The sequence below is a fragment of the Rhamphochromis longiceps genome, linkage group LG20 (genome assembly GCF_057381845.1).
Source record: "Rhamphochromis longiceps isolate RC_006_pf linkage group LG20, R_longiceps_female_GT1.1, whole genome shotgun sequence".
NCBI lineage: Eukaryota > Metazoa > Chordata > Actinopteri > Cichliformes > Cichlidae > Rhamphochromis > Rhamphochromis longiceps.
In genome coordinates this window covers 38,887,638-38,903,425 of record NC_140576.1, presented here as the reverse complement: position 1 = coordinate 38,903,425, position 15,788 = coordinate 38,887,638, and the positions used below count along the sequence as shown (strand labels likewise).

General features: G+C 47.8%; 1 protein-coding gene across 1 annotated transcript in view; it reads left to right on the top strand.

The window, feature by feature from the left end:
- Positions 1–14,573, top strand: part of oprl1 (opiate receptor-like 1) — an 80,381-nt gene extending 65,808 nt beyond the window's left edge. The window contains exon 6 of the mRNA XM_085393264.1: positions 12,104–14,573. Within this exon, the coding sequence (XP_085249390.1) occupies positions 12,104–12,651 (548 nt within the window). The 3' untranslated portion in view covers positions 12,652–14,573. The remainder of the gene's footprint in view (positions 1–12,103) is intronic.
- Positions 14,574–15,788: the final 1,215 nt, after the last annotated feature.

Genomic DNA, 15,788 nt, shown 5'->3' with positions numbered 1-15,788 from the left:
TTCTTGTCAGCAGGTCCTGGCTTTGAATCACAAACCAGGACATGAAGCCTTGTTTCTGCTCCAGATGTTCAAAGGTATGAAATGGTTGGAAAGTTTACGTGTTTGCCACATCTGCTCTCAGACGCTGCTCTTCATTCCTCTCCGTATAGACCCGGCGGTTTCTGCTAAATGCCTCCACCTGCTCCTTCTCTGCACTCTGAGCCCACTCAGGCACTCATATCTGGTGATGTAAGTCACACGCGTTGATATTTATGAACTCATATGAATGAACAACCCTGCAGGCCTGTGTGAGAGGGAAGAGTGGAGCTGAAGCTCAAACATAAACGTTTGTCTCCTAAAAAGGTCAAAATATCCAGAGAATGCTGCTCAGTTCAGTCGCACGCACAAAAAGAAGCTTTTCTCCATCTAAAGGCATCTACACACCAACCCTGAACGCAGACCAACACAGACCAACACAGACTCACACAGATTCACAGAGACTCACACAGACCAGCACAGACCAACACAGACCAACACAGACCAACACAGACCAACACAGACTCACACAGATTCACAGAGACTCACACAGACCAACACAGACCAACACAGACCAACACAGACTCACACAGACTCACACAGACCAGCACAGACCAACACAGACTCACACAGACTCACACAGACCAGCACAGACCAACACAGACTCACACAGACCAACACAGACCAACACAGACTCACACAGACCAACACAGACCAAAACAGACCAACACAGACTCACACAGACTCACACAGACCAGCACAGACCAACACAGACTTACACAGACCAACACAGACTCACACAGACCAACACAGACCAACACAGACCAACCCTACTCACACAGACCAACACAGACCAACACAGACTCACACAGATTCACAGAGACTCACACAGACCAACACAGACTCACACAGACTCACACAGACCAACACAGACCAACACAGACTCACACAGACCAACACAGACTCACACAGATTCACACAGACCAAAACAGACCAACACAGACTCACACAGATTCACAGAGACTCACACAGACCAACACAGACTCACGCAGACCAGCACAGACCAACACAGACTCACACAGACCAACACAGACCAACACAGACTCACACAGACCAACACAGACTCACACAGACCAACACAGACCAACACTGACTCACACAGATTCACAGAGACTCACACAGACCAACACAGACTCACGCAGACCAGCACAGACCAACACAGACTCACACAGATTCACACAGACCAAAACAGACCAACACAGACTCACACAGATTCACAGAGACTCACACAGACCAACACAGACTCACGCAGACCCACACAGACCAACACAGACTCACACAGACCAACACAGACCAACACAGACTCACACAGACCAACACAGACCAACACAGATTCACACAGACCAACACAGACTCACACAGACCAACACTGACTCACACAGACAAACACAGACTCACACAGACCAACACAGACTCACACAGACCAACACAGATCAACCCTACTCACACAGACCAACACAGACCAACACAGACAAACACAGACTCACACAGACTCACAGAGACCAACACAGACCAACACAGACTCACACAGACCAACACAGACTCACACAGACCAACACAGACCAACACAGACTCACACAGACCAACAGAGAGCAACACAGACCATCACAGACTCACACAGACTCACACAGACCAACACAGACTCACACAGACCAACACATACTCACACAGATCAACAGAGACCAACACAGACTCACACAGACTCACACAGACTCACACAGACCAACACATACTCACACATACTCACACAGACTCACACAGACCAACACAGACCAACACAGACTCACACAGACCAACACAGACCAACACAGACTCACACAGACCAACACAGACTCACACAGACCAACACATACTCACACAGACTCACAGAGACCAACACAGACTCACACAGACCAACACAGACTCACACAGACCAACACATACTCACACAGACTCACAGAGACCAACACAGACTCACAGAGACCAACACAGACTCACACAGACCAACACAGACTCACACAGACCAACACAGACCAACACAGACCAACACGACTCACACAGACACACATACTCACACAGACCAACAGAGACCCACACAGACCAACACAGACTCACACAGACTCACAGAGACCAACACAGACTCACACAGACAAACACAGACTCACACAGACCAACACAGACTCACACAGACCAACACAGACCAACACATACTCACACAGACTCACAGAGACCAACACAGACTCACACAGACAAACACAGACTCACACAGACCAACACAGACTCACACAGACCAACACAGACCAACACAGACCAACACGACTCACACAGACACACATACTCACACAGACCAACAGAGACCCACACAGACCAACACAGACTCACACAGACCAACAGAGACCAACAGAGACCAACACAGACTCACACAGACTCACAGAGTCCAACACAGACTCACACAGACCAACACAGACTCACACAGACCAACAGAGACTCACACAGACACACAGACTCACACAGACTCTTTCGGCTCACCTGTACTCACCTGTGTGTCTTTCACTTCCTGTTTGTGTTCCATGTCGATAACATCAAATCAAATCAAATCAAATCAAATCAAATCAAATCACTTTTATTGTCACATCACATGTGCAGGTACATTGGTACAGCACATGTGAGTGAAATTCTTGTGTGCGAGCTTCACAAGCAACAGAGTTGTGCAAAATACAAGAACGTAAACAAGCAAAATACAAGAATGGCTACATCTGAAACTAATAAATATATGTACAATATATAATAGTATATGCATTTCTGGATGTGTATACTAAATATTTTTCTACCTGTGTGTGTGTGTGTGTGTGTGTGTGTGTGTGTGTGTGTGTGTGTGTGTGTGTGTGTACACATATTTTACAGATTAAATAGAGTAAACAATAAATAAAATATATAAAAATATACAGAGTTGAGACATGTGCAAAACAGTGGCATTACTGTACAGTATGGAGTGCATAATGTTAAAGTTCCAGTAGTGAAGCTGAGGTGTCTATGACGTGTTCAGCAGTCTGATGGCCTGGTGGAAGAAGCTGTCTCTCAGTCTGCTGGTACGGGACTGGATGCTGCAGAACCTCCTTCCTGATGGAAGCAGTCTGAACAGTTTATGGCTGGGGTGACCAGTGAGTCGGGTAGTGCAGAGCAGATGAAGTCCCTGACCAGCTTCTCGAAGCATTTGCTCACGATGGGGGTCAGGGCTACAGGTCGCCAGTCGTTCAATGAGGAGGTGGTGGAGGATTTGGGTACAGGGACGATGGTGGCCATTTTGAAGCAGGCTGGGACTACAGACAGAGAGAGGGAAAGGTTGAAGATGTGCGTGAACACTCCAGCCAGCTGAGCCGCGCATGACTTGAGGACGCGGCCGGGAATCCCGTCCGTACCAGTAGCTTTGCGTGCGTTCACCTTCCTGAAGCACCTCCGCACATCCTCCTCAGACACAGTGTGCTGTCTGAGGAGGTGCTGTCCCCATTCAGGATTTCTGCTCCCAGATCGCTGCCCAAAGCTCGTGGTTACAGGTGAGAGCGAGGTTGCCCCTCCCCCCCAAAAATGGATTTTTCTGCAGTTGGTTTTGGCGTGTTTGCAGGGTGAGCTGATGAAAGGCGTTCAGCCTCATAAAATCCATCCTTAAAACAGTTTCTGTGCACGCCGCTCTCTTTGTTCGCCGTGACTCGCTGATTCGAATCGATGCTGGAACTTTTCTGACATTTATTTCTGCGCTGAACTAATCGTTGGGACACGTGGCCGCATGCAGCACACTTATTAGCTGCTGAATGGAGCGATGTGCTGCAGCAGAGAGATCCGGAGTGCGGCAGCTCCTTATTGATCGGCCTGCAGCGACGGCCTAATCCCATCATCGCTTTTATTAGTCTAAGCTACATGTGCACCGCCTCCTCTGCTGCCTCCTTCTCCTCTTCATTGCCTGTTTCTCCTCCTCTGTTCAGCTTTGCTCTGATTTGTTTTCGTCCTCTTTTCATCCTCTTCCTCACCTGTCGGCTTCAATCACTACACATTTCTCCTTCCTGTCTCTCTTTCATCTCTCGTGAGTTTATTCTTCTTTATTCTCATCTGTTTAGTTTTACTTCCAGTTTAGATCTTTGTCTTTATCCCCTGCTGCATTTAATTTCAAACTCCTCCTGTCTCACATCTTCGTTCCCATCCTCCTTCTCCATCTGCTCTCCTTCTTCCTGTGTAATTCCACCTCGTTGACCTGCTCTTGGAGCTTCGCTGTGCTCCTCTTCCTCTTCTGTCTCCTCCAAACAAACAAAGGGTCGAGCAGCCTCAAAGCTGACGGCTGCAGGCACCGTCACGGCTCGCTGCTCACAGTAATTGGGGTCAAAAGCCTTGCACAAGGACAGGGCGGCAGGATGGAGGCCAGAATCAGCAGCTCCCTGCTGTCAGACCGATCTGTCCAAAACAACACGGCGACAGGTGCTGCAGACTCTTCAGAGGGTGGAGTTATCGCAGCATCCACAAGCACAGAAAGGTGGGTGGAGCTTCAGTGACATGCCCCGCTGGTTTGTGATGTTTTACTGCTGCCACCATCTTGGTTCAGATACGAAAAGAGCAACACGGTGTTAGCCAATCAGCATGCAGTTTCATACCGCCAATCCATGATGACTGAGCGTGAAGTCATCAGCACTGATTACGGAGGTTCTGTTTCACATACACTTCTACAGGGAGACTTATCGCCATCTGGTGGCCATCAGATAGGATTTTGGCAGAGGTGCTTCTGCGTGGCGTTGTTTTCCGGAAACCAACCAACAAGTTTCTATGACATGGATGATACGAAACATCACGGCACATTTGTTCGTCTCCTGAGGAGGACCGCGGTCCCGATGAAAGACGAGAAAACTTGAGCAAGTATTGGCTGCGGTTGTGACTGAATGGCGACACCTGTGGTTCAGGAGAATACTGCAGCACCTTAACAGCGAGCATAAATAGAAGTGACCGTGTGATGATGTTGCAGACCCAACGTGACCAGTGGAGAGGGTTTACTGAGGACGTGCTACCTGCAGATCTGTATCTGGTACAGAGTAGAGAGACAAACAGATCGCAACATCTGGATCTTCAGACCTGACACTGATGCTGCTCTCTATGAAGATCACAGCTTTCCACTTTGATAGTTTAACCTGACTTTTGCTTTTTTACGGCACTAAAGGAGAAAAACTGGGATGACGTGGAATTATCTGAGTCCTAACACGTGGCAGGTTTGGACCAAAGACTGAACAGTGATCAAGCTTCCACCTGTCAAACATCGACACGCGGAGGTTTGGACCGAGCTGCACAGGTGGGAATTTAACTGCCCTCGCGTGTTCAGGTGGCAGCACATCAAGAGCCAATCACAGCAAAGCTACACGTCCCGTACTGTGTAACAAAGAAAGGAGAAAGCGATGAGGAAGGCTTTTTCACTCTGAGCGAGAGACAATCAGCGGTTGTCACGACGATATCAATATATCTCTTAAATTAAAATTGACAGAAATAGTGAAAGAATCAGGATCAGACGTGAGGCGCTGCAGACAGAAACAGAAGAGGTCACGTGAAGGAGATTGTAGGGTGGTTTGTGGGCGGAGCTAGAGTGGTGTGTTTAAACTCAGCATTATATAGGGTTAAAAATCTCCATAGTCTTGTCAGCGACATAAAGTGCTGAGACTGTTGTGTGATGCACTGATGGGTGAACGCTCGAGCAGACGCAGACCCTCTCTACTCTAAAGCACCTCAGAGTCAATCTTCTGTCTCCGTCTCTTGAGGTCCAAACTGGGGTGGGCGGGGTCAACCCACTACGTCACATTTACTGTAAAAATGTGAGACGTGTCCAAAGATCCGTCACTTAGTAACAAAGAGCCGTTACTGAGTGAGTGCAGGCTGACCTTTTCCAGAACTGCGACACACTGCAGCGGTGTCTCTGATTTCCACCAATCACAGACTGAAAAGTAGATCTGTCCACCGTCACATGACCTCTGAGCACACTCGGCTTGTTCTGCACTACTGTTGGCACGTTGTCTTAGTAACTGACACACACATCTGGGAGACTCACAGATGTGGGCATGATGGAAAATCATCCCTGTGTAGTGCCCCAGTCGTGGGTCTCTAAGGCTGCACTGTCCTCGTGCGTGAGGACGTGGTCATTAATTTATGGTCTTCCAGTGTGAATGAACTTTGACCCTCCGTCGTTTAAACCTTTTCCTGTGTGCAGAACTCACACACCTGTGTAAGTGATCAGTGCTCTCCTCTGCTCACTGCAGCGCTTCATTTTTACTGAGACACATTCACGTCGGGTTTAGAAATGAAGAAGCAGATACTTTGATAAAAAACCTGATAGTAGTCAAACTAAACGTAAAACACAGACTCTGAAGTACGAATATCAAGTTACTCCAGAGTCCAGGCCCAATCTCCTCTACGCTTTAACCTCGGCTGTACTAAGAGCATCTGTTGGATGATCTCAGTGCTGTTTTCAGGTTAAATATGTGGAGGAGGTTGCCACCATTTAACACTTTAAAAATCTTAAAACCAACACGATAATGGACAGGGAGCTGGTGTAAGTTTGTCTTCTAACACCTGTTAAAAGACGTGCAGCAACATTTTGGACTAACTGCAGGCGACGGAGAGACGAGTGTTGGAGACCCAAACAGAGAGAACTGCAGTAGTCCAGTCTAGTGGTGATCGATACGTTTGTCCAGGTCTTTAGGAGGAAGATGAGACATCGCTTTGGCAATTTCACCGAACTGATGAAAACTGTTTTTCACAGCTTGGTTCTCTCATTTAAAGATCCGACTAAAGACACTCTGAGGTTTCTAACAGTCTGAGAATGATGACAAGCGAGAGGACCGAGGCTCTGAGTTAGCTCATCCAAAGGGGCGTGGCCTCCAAAAACAATCAGTTCAGTCTGGTTTTTGTTTAGGGTGAGAAAACTCTGTGTTAACAGCTTTAACATCATGTAGACGGTTAAGCAGAGGCTGCAGTGGGACATATTTGGAAGTGTGTGTGGTTATTGCTCTCGCTGGCTGAATCGCTGTCATGGCTTTGCAGAGTTTGCTGTGACTTTTTCATAGGACATTTTCTCAGGGAAGGCTGAATTAATGGTGACAGGAAGTGTTTGTGCTAACTGTGCAGTGTGAAAATGGTTAGAAATTAGAAACAAAGTGCTGACCCTGTAGTTAAAAGTAGGCTGTAATTAGTGTGAAGTCTCCGCGGACTGTAAAATGCTCTTAATTCATTACAAACACACTTGTTGGATCAGGACCCGTCTGATTGGTGCAGAGCTCGGCCGTGGCTCGTGCTCCTGCACTCAGGCCTCAGGAATAAAAAGATCTGCCTGTAATCTGCATTCTTCAAGCATATTAATAAAACATCAAATCCAGCTAATGTCAGCAAACTTACCTGCCAACAGGTAATCAATCATTTTTAGGCCCGTTTGTGGCGTCTTTGGCGAATCGATGGCAGGCTCGGAGCTCGTCTGAGCAGGAACAGAGTCAGGCGCTGCCCCTGACTCCTCCCAGCACTTTAACACTAAACCCTGTCAAAGTTCTAGATGAACATGACCGTTGGTCTGAGCATCTTAATCTCAGTAAAGACCTTCACAGGGTGCGAGTAGGACGAGTCCATCAGAGGAACAGCTCAGAGAGGCTGAGATGGTTTGCACATGTGTGGAGGAGGGAGGGTGGAGGATGAAGGTGGACCTTTATTTAATGGACAGGTCAGTTAATCGAGGTTGATTGGTAACTGGGGTCACATGACTCGATTCCGGTATGAAACGTTGCGTTTCTGGAAGGAATTTTTTCCGATCTTTGTGAGTTTGGGCTCTTCCTCCAAATGAAGGATGAGCTGTGGTCATCGTTCTCAGTGCTGGACTTAAAAGACTAGTATGTGAGCTCAGGTCTAAGTTGAGTCTTTAAGGTGCAGTTTTCAGTTATTTAGTGAATGCAGGTGATGAAGGTGAACTGATGAGGGTGCGCTGCAATCAGGTATCTGACCTGCTGAAGAAGGTCGGAGCTGTTTTAAGGTGCAGTTGTGAACCGTGGCTGTTTCTCGCTGTGATGTCCCACTGACATGCCTGTGTTTGATTTGGAAGTGTGTTGGTTTTGGATTTCCAGGTGTTTGCGGTGAACTTTTGTTCTTTTTCCTTCTGGTGTCTCCTCCGTTGGGTTGTGGCATAACTCTGCAGTCATTACTTTCTTATCTCTCCATGGGCTCAGACACATTTATCTTCCTGTCTGCCTTCTCCAGCTGCAGACTGTATTATGATTAAACTGATTAAACCAGCTGACTCTCCTGTCACTGCTCATTCATACATTCATACCTTTTATCCTTTGCACCTCCCATTTTTCTTTTCGCTTTTATGTGCCTGTTTCTGTTATTAGCATACTAATTAGCATTTTTAATAAACACATTAATATGCAGATATCAGGGACGTTGTTCCCTGTAGGTTCTCTTCCATCCTGCCGGCTGCATTGCAAATGAGTAGCTGGAGGTTTACTCCTCTCTGAGTGCAGGACTGTGGATCCTTGAACTAAAACTGGAGCATACATCCAATCAAAAGCAGTCTAACACACACGATTCTCCACCAGGAACTCATGAGGACAAAGCGCTGCCGTACACTCGACGTCAATTCAATTCAATAAAACTTTATTGATCCTGAAGGTTGACCCCGAAGGAAATTGGGTTAAGGCTGCCGACGTTTGCCAGCGCCGACTTACCCTTCTGACCATACATACATTACACAAACATCACATGGGGAAGACAGGTCAGAGAGGTATAACAATGGAAGATGCACCACATGAGGAAAGATAAGGAGAAAAAAATAACTCCCCCCAGACTGAGCTCCAACAGGGAGATCAGTTTGAGAACAGAAAAAACACCTCTGCACATGAAAAAACTCTAAATACACCAAAGAAACACATGACAAGCAGCAGGGGGGTAAAGGGTGAGAGACAGCCGATTTAGACAGCACATCCAGGCGTGCGTGCGCTGGTCTCCTTGATCCACCGTCAGCATCGGAGGGGAATAAACGTCGAAGGCGTTTGGAAAGGGAGGGGGGATGAGTGTGTGTATATCAGAATATGTAATAATAATAATAATGGATACTTTATTGATCCCCATGGGGAAATTACTTGTTTTTCTCTGCATTTGACCCATTCACTCAGTGAAGCAGTGGGCAGCCCACTAAGCAGGCGCCCAGGGAGCAGTGTGTAGGGACGGTACCTTGCTCAGGGGTACCTCAGGGTAGCCGTTAAGTGGATTCGAACCGCCGACCTTCCGATCATGGGGCGACCACTTTACCTACTGAGCTATCCCTGCCCCATGTGTATGTGTGTGTGTGTCCAGAGTTCAGCTGAGACAGTCTCCTTCACCCTGCTAGGCTAAGTAAACAGTCTTCCAGCCAACCCAGGTGGCCTTGCATGAATGGGAAGGGACAGACTAAACACAGTCGTTATCAGGGTGTTGTTGTTCGGCTCCAGCCTTGAGACCACAGCTGGCGCCGAGAGGGTATCCGCATGAAGTGATGGTGGTTTTTACAGGGAGTGCAGAATTATTAGGCAAATGAGTATTTTGTCCACATCATCCTCTTCATGCATGTTGTCTTACTCCAAGCTGTATAGGCTCGAAAGCCTACTACCAATTAAGCATATTAGGTGATATGCATCGCTGTAATGAGAAGGGGTGTGGTCTAATGACATCAACACCCTATATCAGGTGTGCATAATTATTAGGCAACGTCCCTTCCTTTGGCAAAATGGGTCAAAAGAAGGACTTGACAGGCTCAGAAAAGTCAAAAATAGTGAGATATCTTGCAGAGGGATGCAGCAATCTCATTCAAAATAGTCAACAGGGTCGCAAGAAGCGTGTGGAAAAACCAAGGCGCAAAATAACTGCCCATGAACTGAGAAAAGTCAAGCGTGCAGCTGCCAAGATGCCACTTGCCACCAGTTTGGCCATATTTCAGAGCTGCAACATCACTGGAGTGCCCAAAAGCACAAGGTGTGCAATACTCAGAGACATGGCCAAGGTAAGAAAGGCTGAAAGACGACCACCACTGAACAAGACACACAAGCTGAAACGTCAAGACTGGGCCAAGAAATATCTCAAGACTGGTTTTTCTAAGGTTTTATGGACTGATGAAATGAGAGTGAGTCTTGATGGGCCAGATGGATGGGCCCGTGGCTGGATTGGTAAAGGGCAGAGAGCTCCAGTCCCACTCAGACGCCAGCAAGGTGGAGGTGGAGTACTGGTTTGGGCTGGTATCATCAAAGATGAGCTTGTGGGGCCTTTTCGGGTTGAGGATGGAGTCAAGCTCAACTCCCAGTCCTACTGCCAGTTCCTGGAAGACACCTTCTTCAAGCAGTGGTACAGGAAGAAGTCTGCATCCTTCAAGAAAAACATGATTTTCATGCAGGACAATGCTCCATCACACGCGTCCAAGTACTCCACAGCGTGGCTGGCAAGAAAGGGTATAAAAGAAGAAAAACTAATGACATGGCCTCCTTGTTCACCTGATCTGAACCCCATTGAGAACCTGTGGTCCATCATCAAATGTGAGATTTACAAGGAGGGAAAACAGTACACCTCTCTGAACAGTGTCTGGGAGGCTGTGGTTGCTGCTGCACGCAATGTTGATGGTGAACAGATCAAAACACTGACAGAATCCATGGATGGCAGGCTTTTGAGTGTCCTTGCAAAGAAAGGTGGCTATATTGGTCGCTGATTTGTTTTTGTTTTGTTTTTGAATGTCAGAAATGTATATTTGTGAATGTGGAGATGTTATATTGGTTTCACTGGTAAAAATAAATAATTGAAATGGGTATATATTTGTTTTTTGTTGTTGCCTAAGTTGCCTAATAATTATGCACAGTAATAGTCACCTTCACACACAGATATCCCCCTAAAATAGCTAAAACTAAAAACAAACTAAAAACTACTTCCAAAGACATTCAGCTTTGATATTAATGAGTTTTTTGGGTTCATTGAGAATATGGTTGTTATTCAATAATAAAATTATTCCTCAAAAATACAACTTGCCTAATAATTCTGCACTCCCTGTACTTTAGTGCGAACAACTCATATGAATTTCAAAGCAGTTCTACAGTCCAACACTGGTCGCTCAATCTGCCGTTGGAGAGCCGTGAGCTTTCTATGATGTTATCCAAACTTACGTTCCGTGATGTTGTCGTCCTTTTTGCTCTAAGAGCAGGTTCTGAGAACTCACAACCACAGTACACTCCCCCAAGATGTGATCGAATTTGCGCTCACAGTTGTTGTTCGAGCTAGCCCCAGATGTAATCCAGTTTTTCACTCAGAGGTCTTGTTCTGAGTATTCACGGCAGCCGTGCGTTCTCCAAGATCTTCTCCGTGCTGCACTCAATGAGCCCATTTTGAGAAACTCACGCCTCGTCCCATCATTTCAATCCCAGCGGGCAGCCTTGTGGGGGTTTGAACAGCCGGTTCCGCTTCCTTAATTCTTCGATAAGTCAGGGCCAAGCCAGCTCCGATCAGCCAGAACCCTGTTATCATGGTTCCGAATAGGTAGATATCTTCAGCACTCAGGCTCACTCAAGCCCAGACTTCTCATTGAGAAAGGGGTGTCAATTGCATTTAGGGACCAGTTGATCCATTCCATAATTCTCTTTTAGGTTTTAGAGTACAGACTGTGAGAGAGTGTTCCAGGGAAAGTAATACAAAAAACACGAGACTAGACAAGGACATAAGAGGCTAAGCAGGGAAGCTAAGGGATAGGAGGAGGAGGAGAAAAGTGCGACCGCCTTCGTCAAGAGCAAGAGCAGATCTCTCACTGTGAACTCATAAAATCACGTTATTCAAAACAAACCCTGCCGCGTACTTCTCTGTTTGAAAGTGTAACTCGTCACACTAACATATTCCACCTTTAATAGAACATCAGCCGCTGTCCTTGACATTCATGCCAACAACACATACACCGACCAACCTACATCTCCCCCTGCCCTCCCCCTTTTTCTCCCGTATTTAATACTTCTTCTTTATTTCTCTTTTGAACTTATAGGTTCGGAGTGCATAGTGGCTCTGCCCGAGCCAAAGAGCCACTGGGATCCCGTCTTTGGTACCTGTGTCTTCGTCTTCTCCTTCCTCATTCCTGTGGCCATCATCAGCATCTGCTACAGCCTGATGGTCAAACGCCTGCGCAGCGTCCGCATCCTGTCTGGCTCCAAGGAAAAGGACCGAAACCTGCGGCGCATCACCAGGATGGTTCTGGTCGTGGTGGCGGCATTTGTGGTGTGTTGGACCCCGATCCAAATCATGGTCCTGGCTCAGTTTCTGGGCTTCAACCTGAGTAGCCTATTCACAGTGGTCCTCATGCACTTCTGCATCGCACTAGGCTACGTCAACAGCAGCTTGAATCCCGTGCTATATGCCTTCCTCGATGAAAACTTCAAGCGCTGCTTCCGAGAGTTCTGCCACCCGTCTCCATTCCGCCTCGACCCCCAGCAGTCTGGCAGAATGAGGACCATCGCCAGGGAGGTGGCGGCTGCCTACAGCTGCAAAGCCGGAGACGGCGGGGGGCTAGGGGGAGGGACGCCGAATCCAGCATGACTAGGCGTGGAGCTCCCCTTGGTGGGGGTGGACCCCCCACAGAGGGGAGAGACCCATGGAACTGGGAACTCCAACACAGAATTGACTCAGATTACAGCTCTCTAGCGGCACGAGCCCTCCCGCCCCCCAATGAGGAGACTGGCCTGGGGCGGGGGGGAGGGCGACAAGGAGGATGAGTTTGAAAGGAAAAGGATTTAGGGATGGAAAGAGGGGATGTGGGGACAAGTTTAGAGTGAAGAGTAGCAGAGATGTCCGATGCCCAGACTCGTGTTTTGAAACTTTATGCGATAAGACGGACACATAAAATACTAAAATGCCTCTGGAAAAACTCTCATCCAGCTTCAAGAGAGCTGATGAATATTCATTCGAGCTCCAAAACAACAGCCTTGTGAAAAGAAACTGGATCTGTGGCGTCCCTGGAGAGATGACTCTGTGACGAGAAGGCAGGAGGTGAAGTGAATGTATGAAAATCAGGAGGAGTTAAACAGGAGCTGCCGATGCCAAATCAGAAACTCTGATGCTTTTACAATAAATAAATAGAACATCGGAAACTCTGGACCACGAAGACATGCAGAGAAGGAGCAGATCATTCCTAAAGTTTGAAATGCTTTCAGTCTGGAGAACTAGGACATTTTTGCTGTGATGGTTTTGGTAAATGGAGGCCACATAATGTAATATGCTGCTGCCAGCATTTTACTGGGCCAGAAGTGTGACTGGACTGATGTGAAATCTGCAGCTTGTAGAAGTAAAAGAGCAAGACGAGATTCTGTTAAATATGGGGGTCAGGTGAATGTCATTTCTTATTTGAGTGACATTTCTCAGCTGAGACTCAACAAACCTAAGACACCCATGGAAGGACACGTTTCCTTTGACTTTCTACATGGTGCTTGTGTGCGGGGGGGTTGGGGGTTTACACTGCACCGTGTTGCCAGATGCATCTCACAGTTAGATAAGGTGTTGTTTGGGATCTGTGGTGGAGAAACGCGTCGAGGTTTAATGACCTTTTGTGTTCGGAGATGCCATTTGTTCATTTTGTTCAGTGTTTAGGCGCTAAAAATCATTTTGGTTTAGGATTGTTGACTGTGGTTTAGATTAAAATGTGTCCACCAGACTCGTGAGCCTTTGTGATGAAAATCAGGAGTTGGAAACCAAAGGACAACATGTGTGTAACAGACTCACCAGCAGCTTTGACAAAATGACTTTGTTTGGCTCCCGATGGAAAAAAATCACAACTGAGATTCAGCGTTCAGACAACGCTGCCTTTCAGATGGACTTTTACTGGCAGATACAAAGTGAAATACATACCTGTTTGATCTGAGGTTAAAGACTCAAAACTGCAGCTCACACTTGAAGTGGGACATAAACAGCCTTACCTGAGCATCTGTGAATGCTGTTTCAACACTTCAACAGTGTGAGGTCTAAATAATCTCAATCCTAACCCCAACTCCTACCCTTCCCCCGACTCCTGCCCTGCCCCCGACTCCTACCCTGACCTCGACTGCTAACCTGCCCTCGACTCCTACCCTGACTCCTACCCTTCCCCCGACTGCTACCCTGCCCCCGACTCCTACCCTGACCTCGACTGCTACCCTTCCCCTGACTCCTACCCTGCCCCGACTGCTAATCTGCCCTCGACTCCTACCCTGACTCCTACCCTTCCCCCGACTGCTACCCTGCCCCCAACTCCTACCCTGACCTCGACTGCTACCCTTCCCCTGACTCCTACCCTGCCCCGACTGCTAATCTGCCCTTGACTCCTACCCTGACTCCTACCCTGCCCCCCGACTCCTACCCTGCCCCCGACTGCTACCCTGCCCTCGACTCCTACCCTGACCTCGACTCCTAGCCTGCCCCGACTCCTACCCTTCCCCCGACTGCTACCCTGCCCCCGACTCCTACCCTGACCTCGACTGCTAACCTGCCCTCGACTCCTACCCTGACTCCTACCCTGCCCCGACTGCTAACCTGCCCCCGACTCCTACCCTGACCTCGACTCCTACCCTGCCCCAGACTCCTGCCCTGCCCCCGACTCCTACCCTGACCTCGACTCCTAGCCTGCCCCGACTCCTACCCTTCCCCCGACTGCTACCCTGCCCCTGACTCCTACCCTGACCTCGACTGCTACCCTTCCCCTGACTCCTACCCTGCCCCCGACTCCTACCCTGCCCCGACTGCTAACCTGCCCTCGACTCCTACCCTGACTCCTACCCTTCCCCCCGACTGCTACCCTGCCCCCGACTCCTACCCTGACCTCGACTGCTAACCTGCCCTCGACTCCTACCCTGCCCCCGACTCCATCCATGACCCCGACTCCTACACTTACCCTGTGTTTTAGAAAAAAGAAAAAAACTTGAAAAAAACTTGAATTATTTTCTTGTCTTCAGCCAAGACTTAGAGGAACATTTTTTTAATGACATGTTTTGCTAATGTAGGGTTAATGAGGGTAATCGGCAACAACGACTTCGATCTCTAAGGGTTAGGCATATGATACCTCACAACACAAGGACAAAAGTTAAAAGGTAAAGGTTCTGTTTCATAAACACTGAAAATGATCCCTGTAAACGTTTGTGTGTGCCCCTGAGTTCTGCAGCTCAGTAAATCTAACCCTGTGCCACTGGTCACAGATTTAATATAAAAGATGGATGATGTGAAGATCAATCTTGACTTTTCATTATCTTTCTTCATTCTGAGACGAAGTCATGATCGAGGGTTGGATCTGACTCTGAACACCAGGTACACTGGTCACTCAGAGTAGCAGCCCAACCCCGATGTCCCGGTTCTTCGTGACTCTACTGGGGCCGCTATTCCCAAAACGAACATTGTGCTTTATCTAGTCAGACCTGAGTAGCGACTGAGACCATAAACTCATCACTAAAGAGTTCACTGAGCTCAGAGATCAACTGAACAAGATGTTCATTTTCTCATAGACTTTTATAGACCAAACAGTCAACCCCTGCTGGACTTTAAAGGCAATGCAGGTTTGAGGTACTTCAGCGCTGGCTTCATTTTTCAGACTTTGAGCTACAGCCGTCCTTGTACATACGGACCGAGGTGGAAACAGGGAAAACGTAGTTTTACTGAAGCCATAAAATAGCGCCCCCTCACAAAAGCAGTCCTCTTCAAACACCTCACAGGTG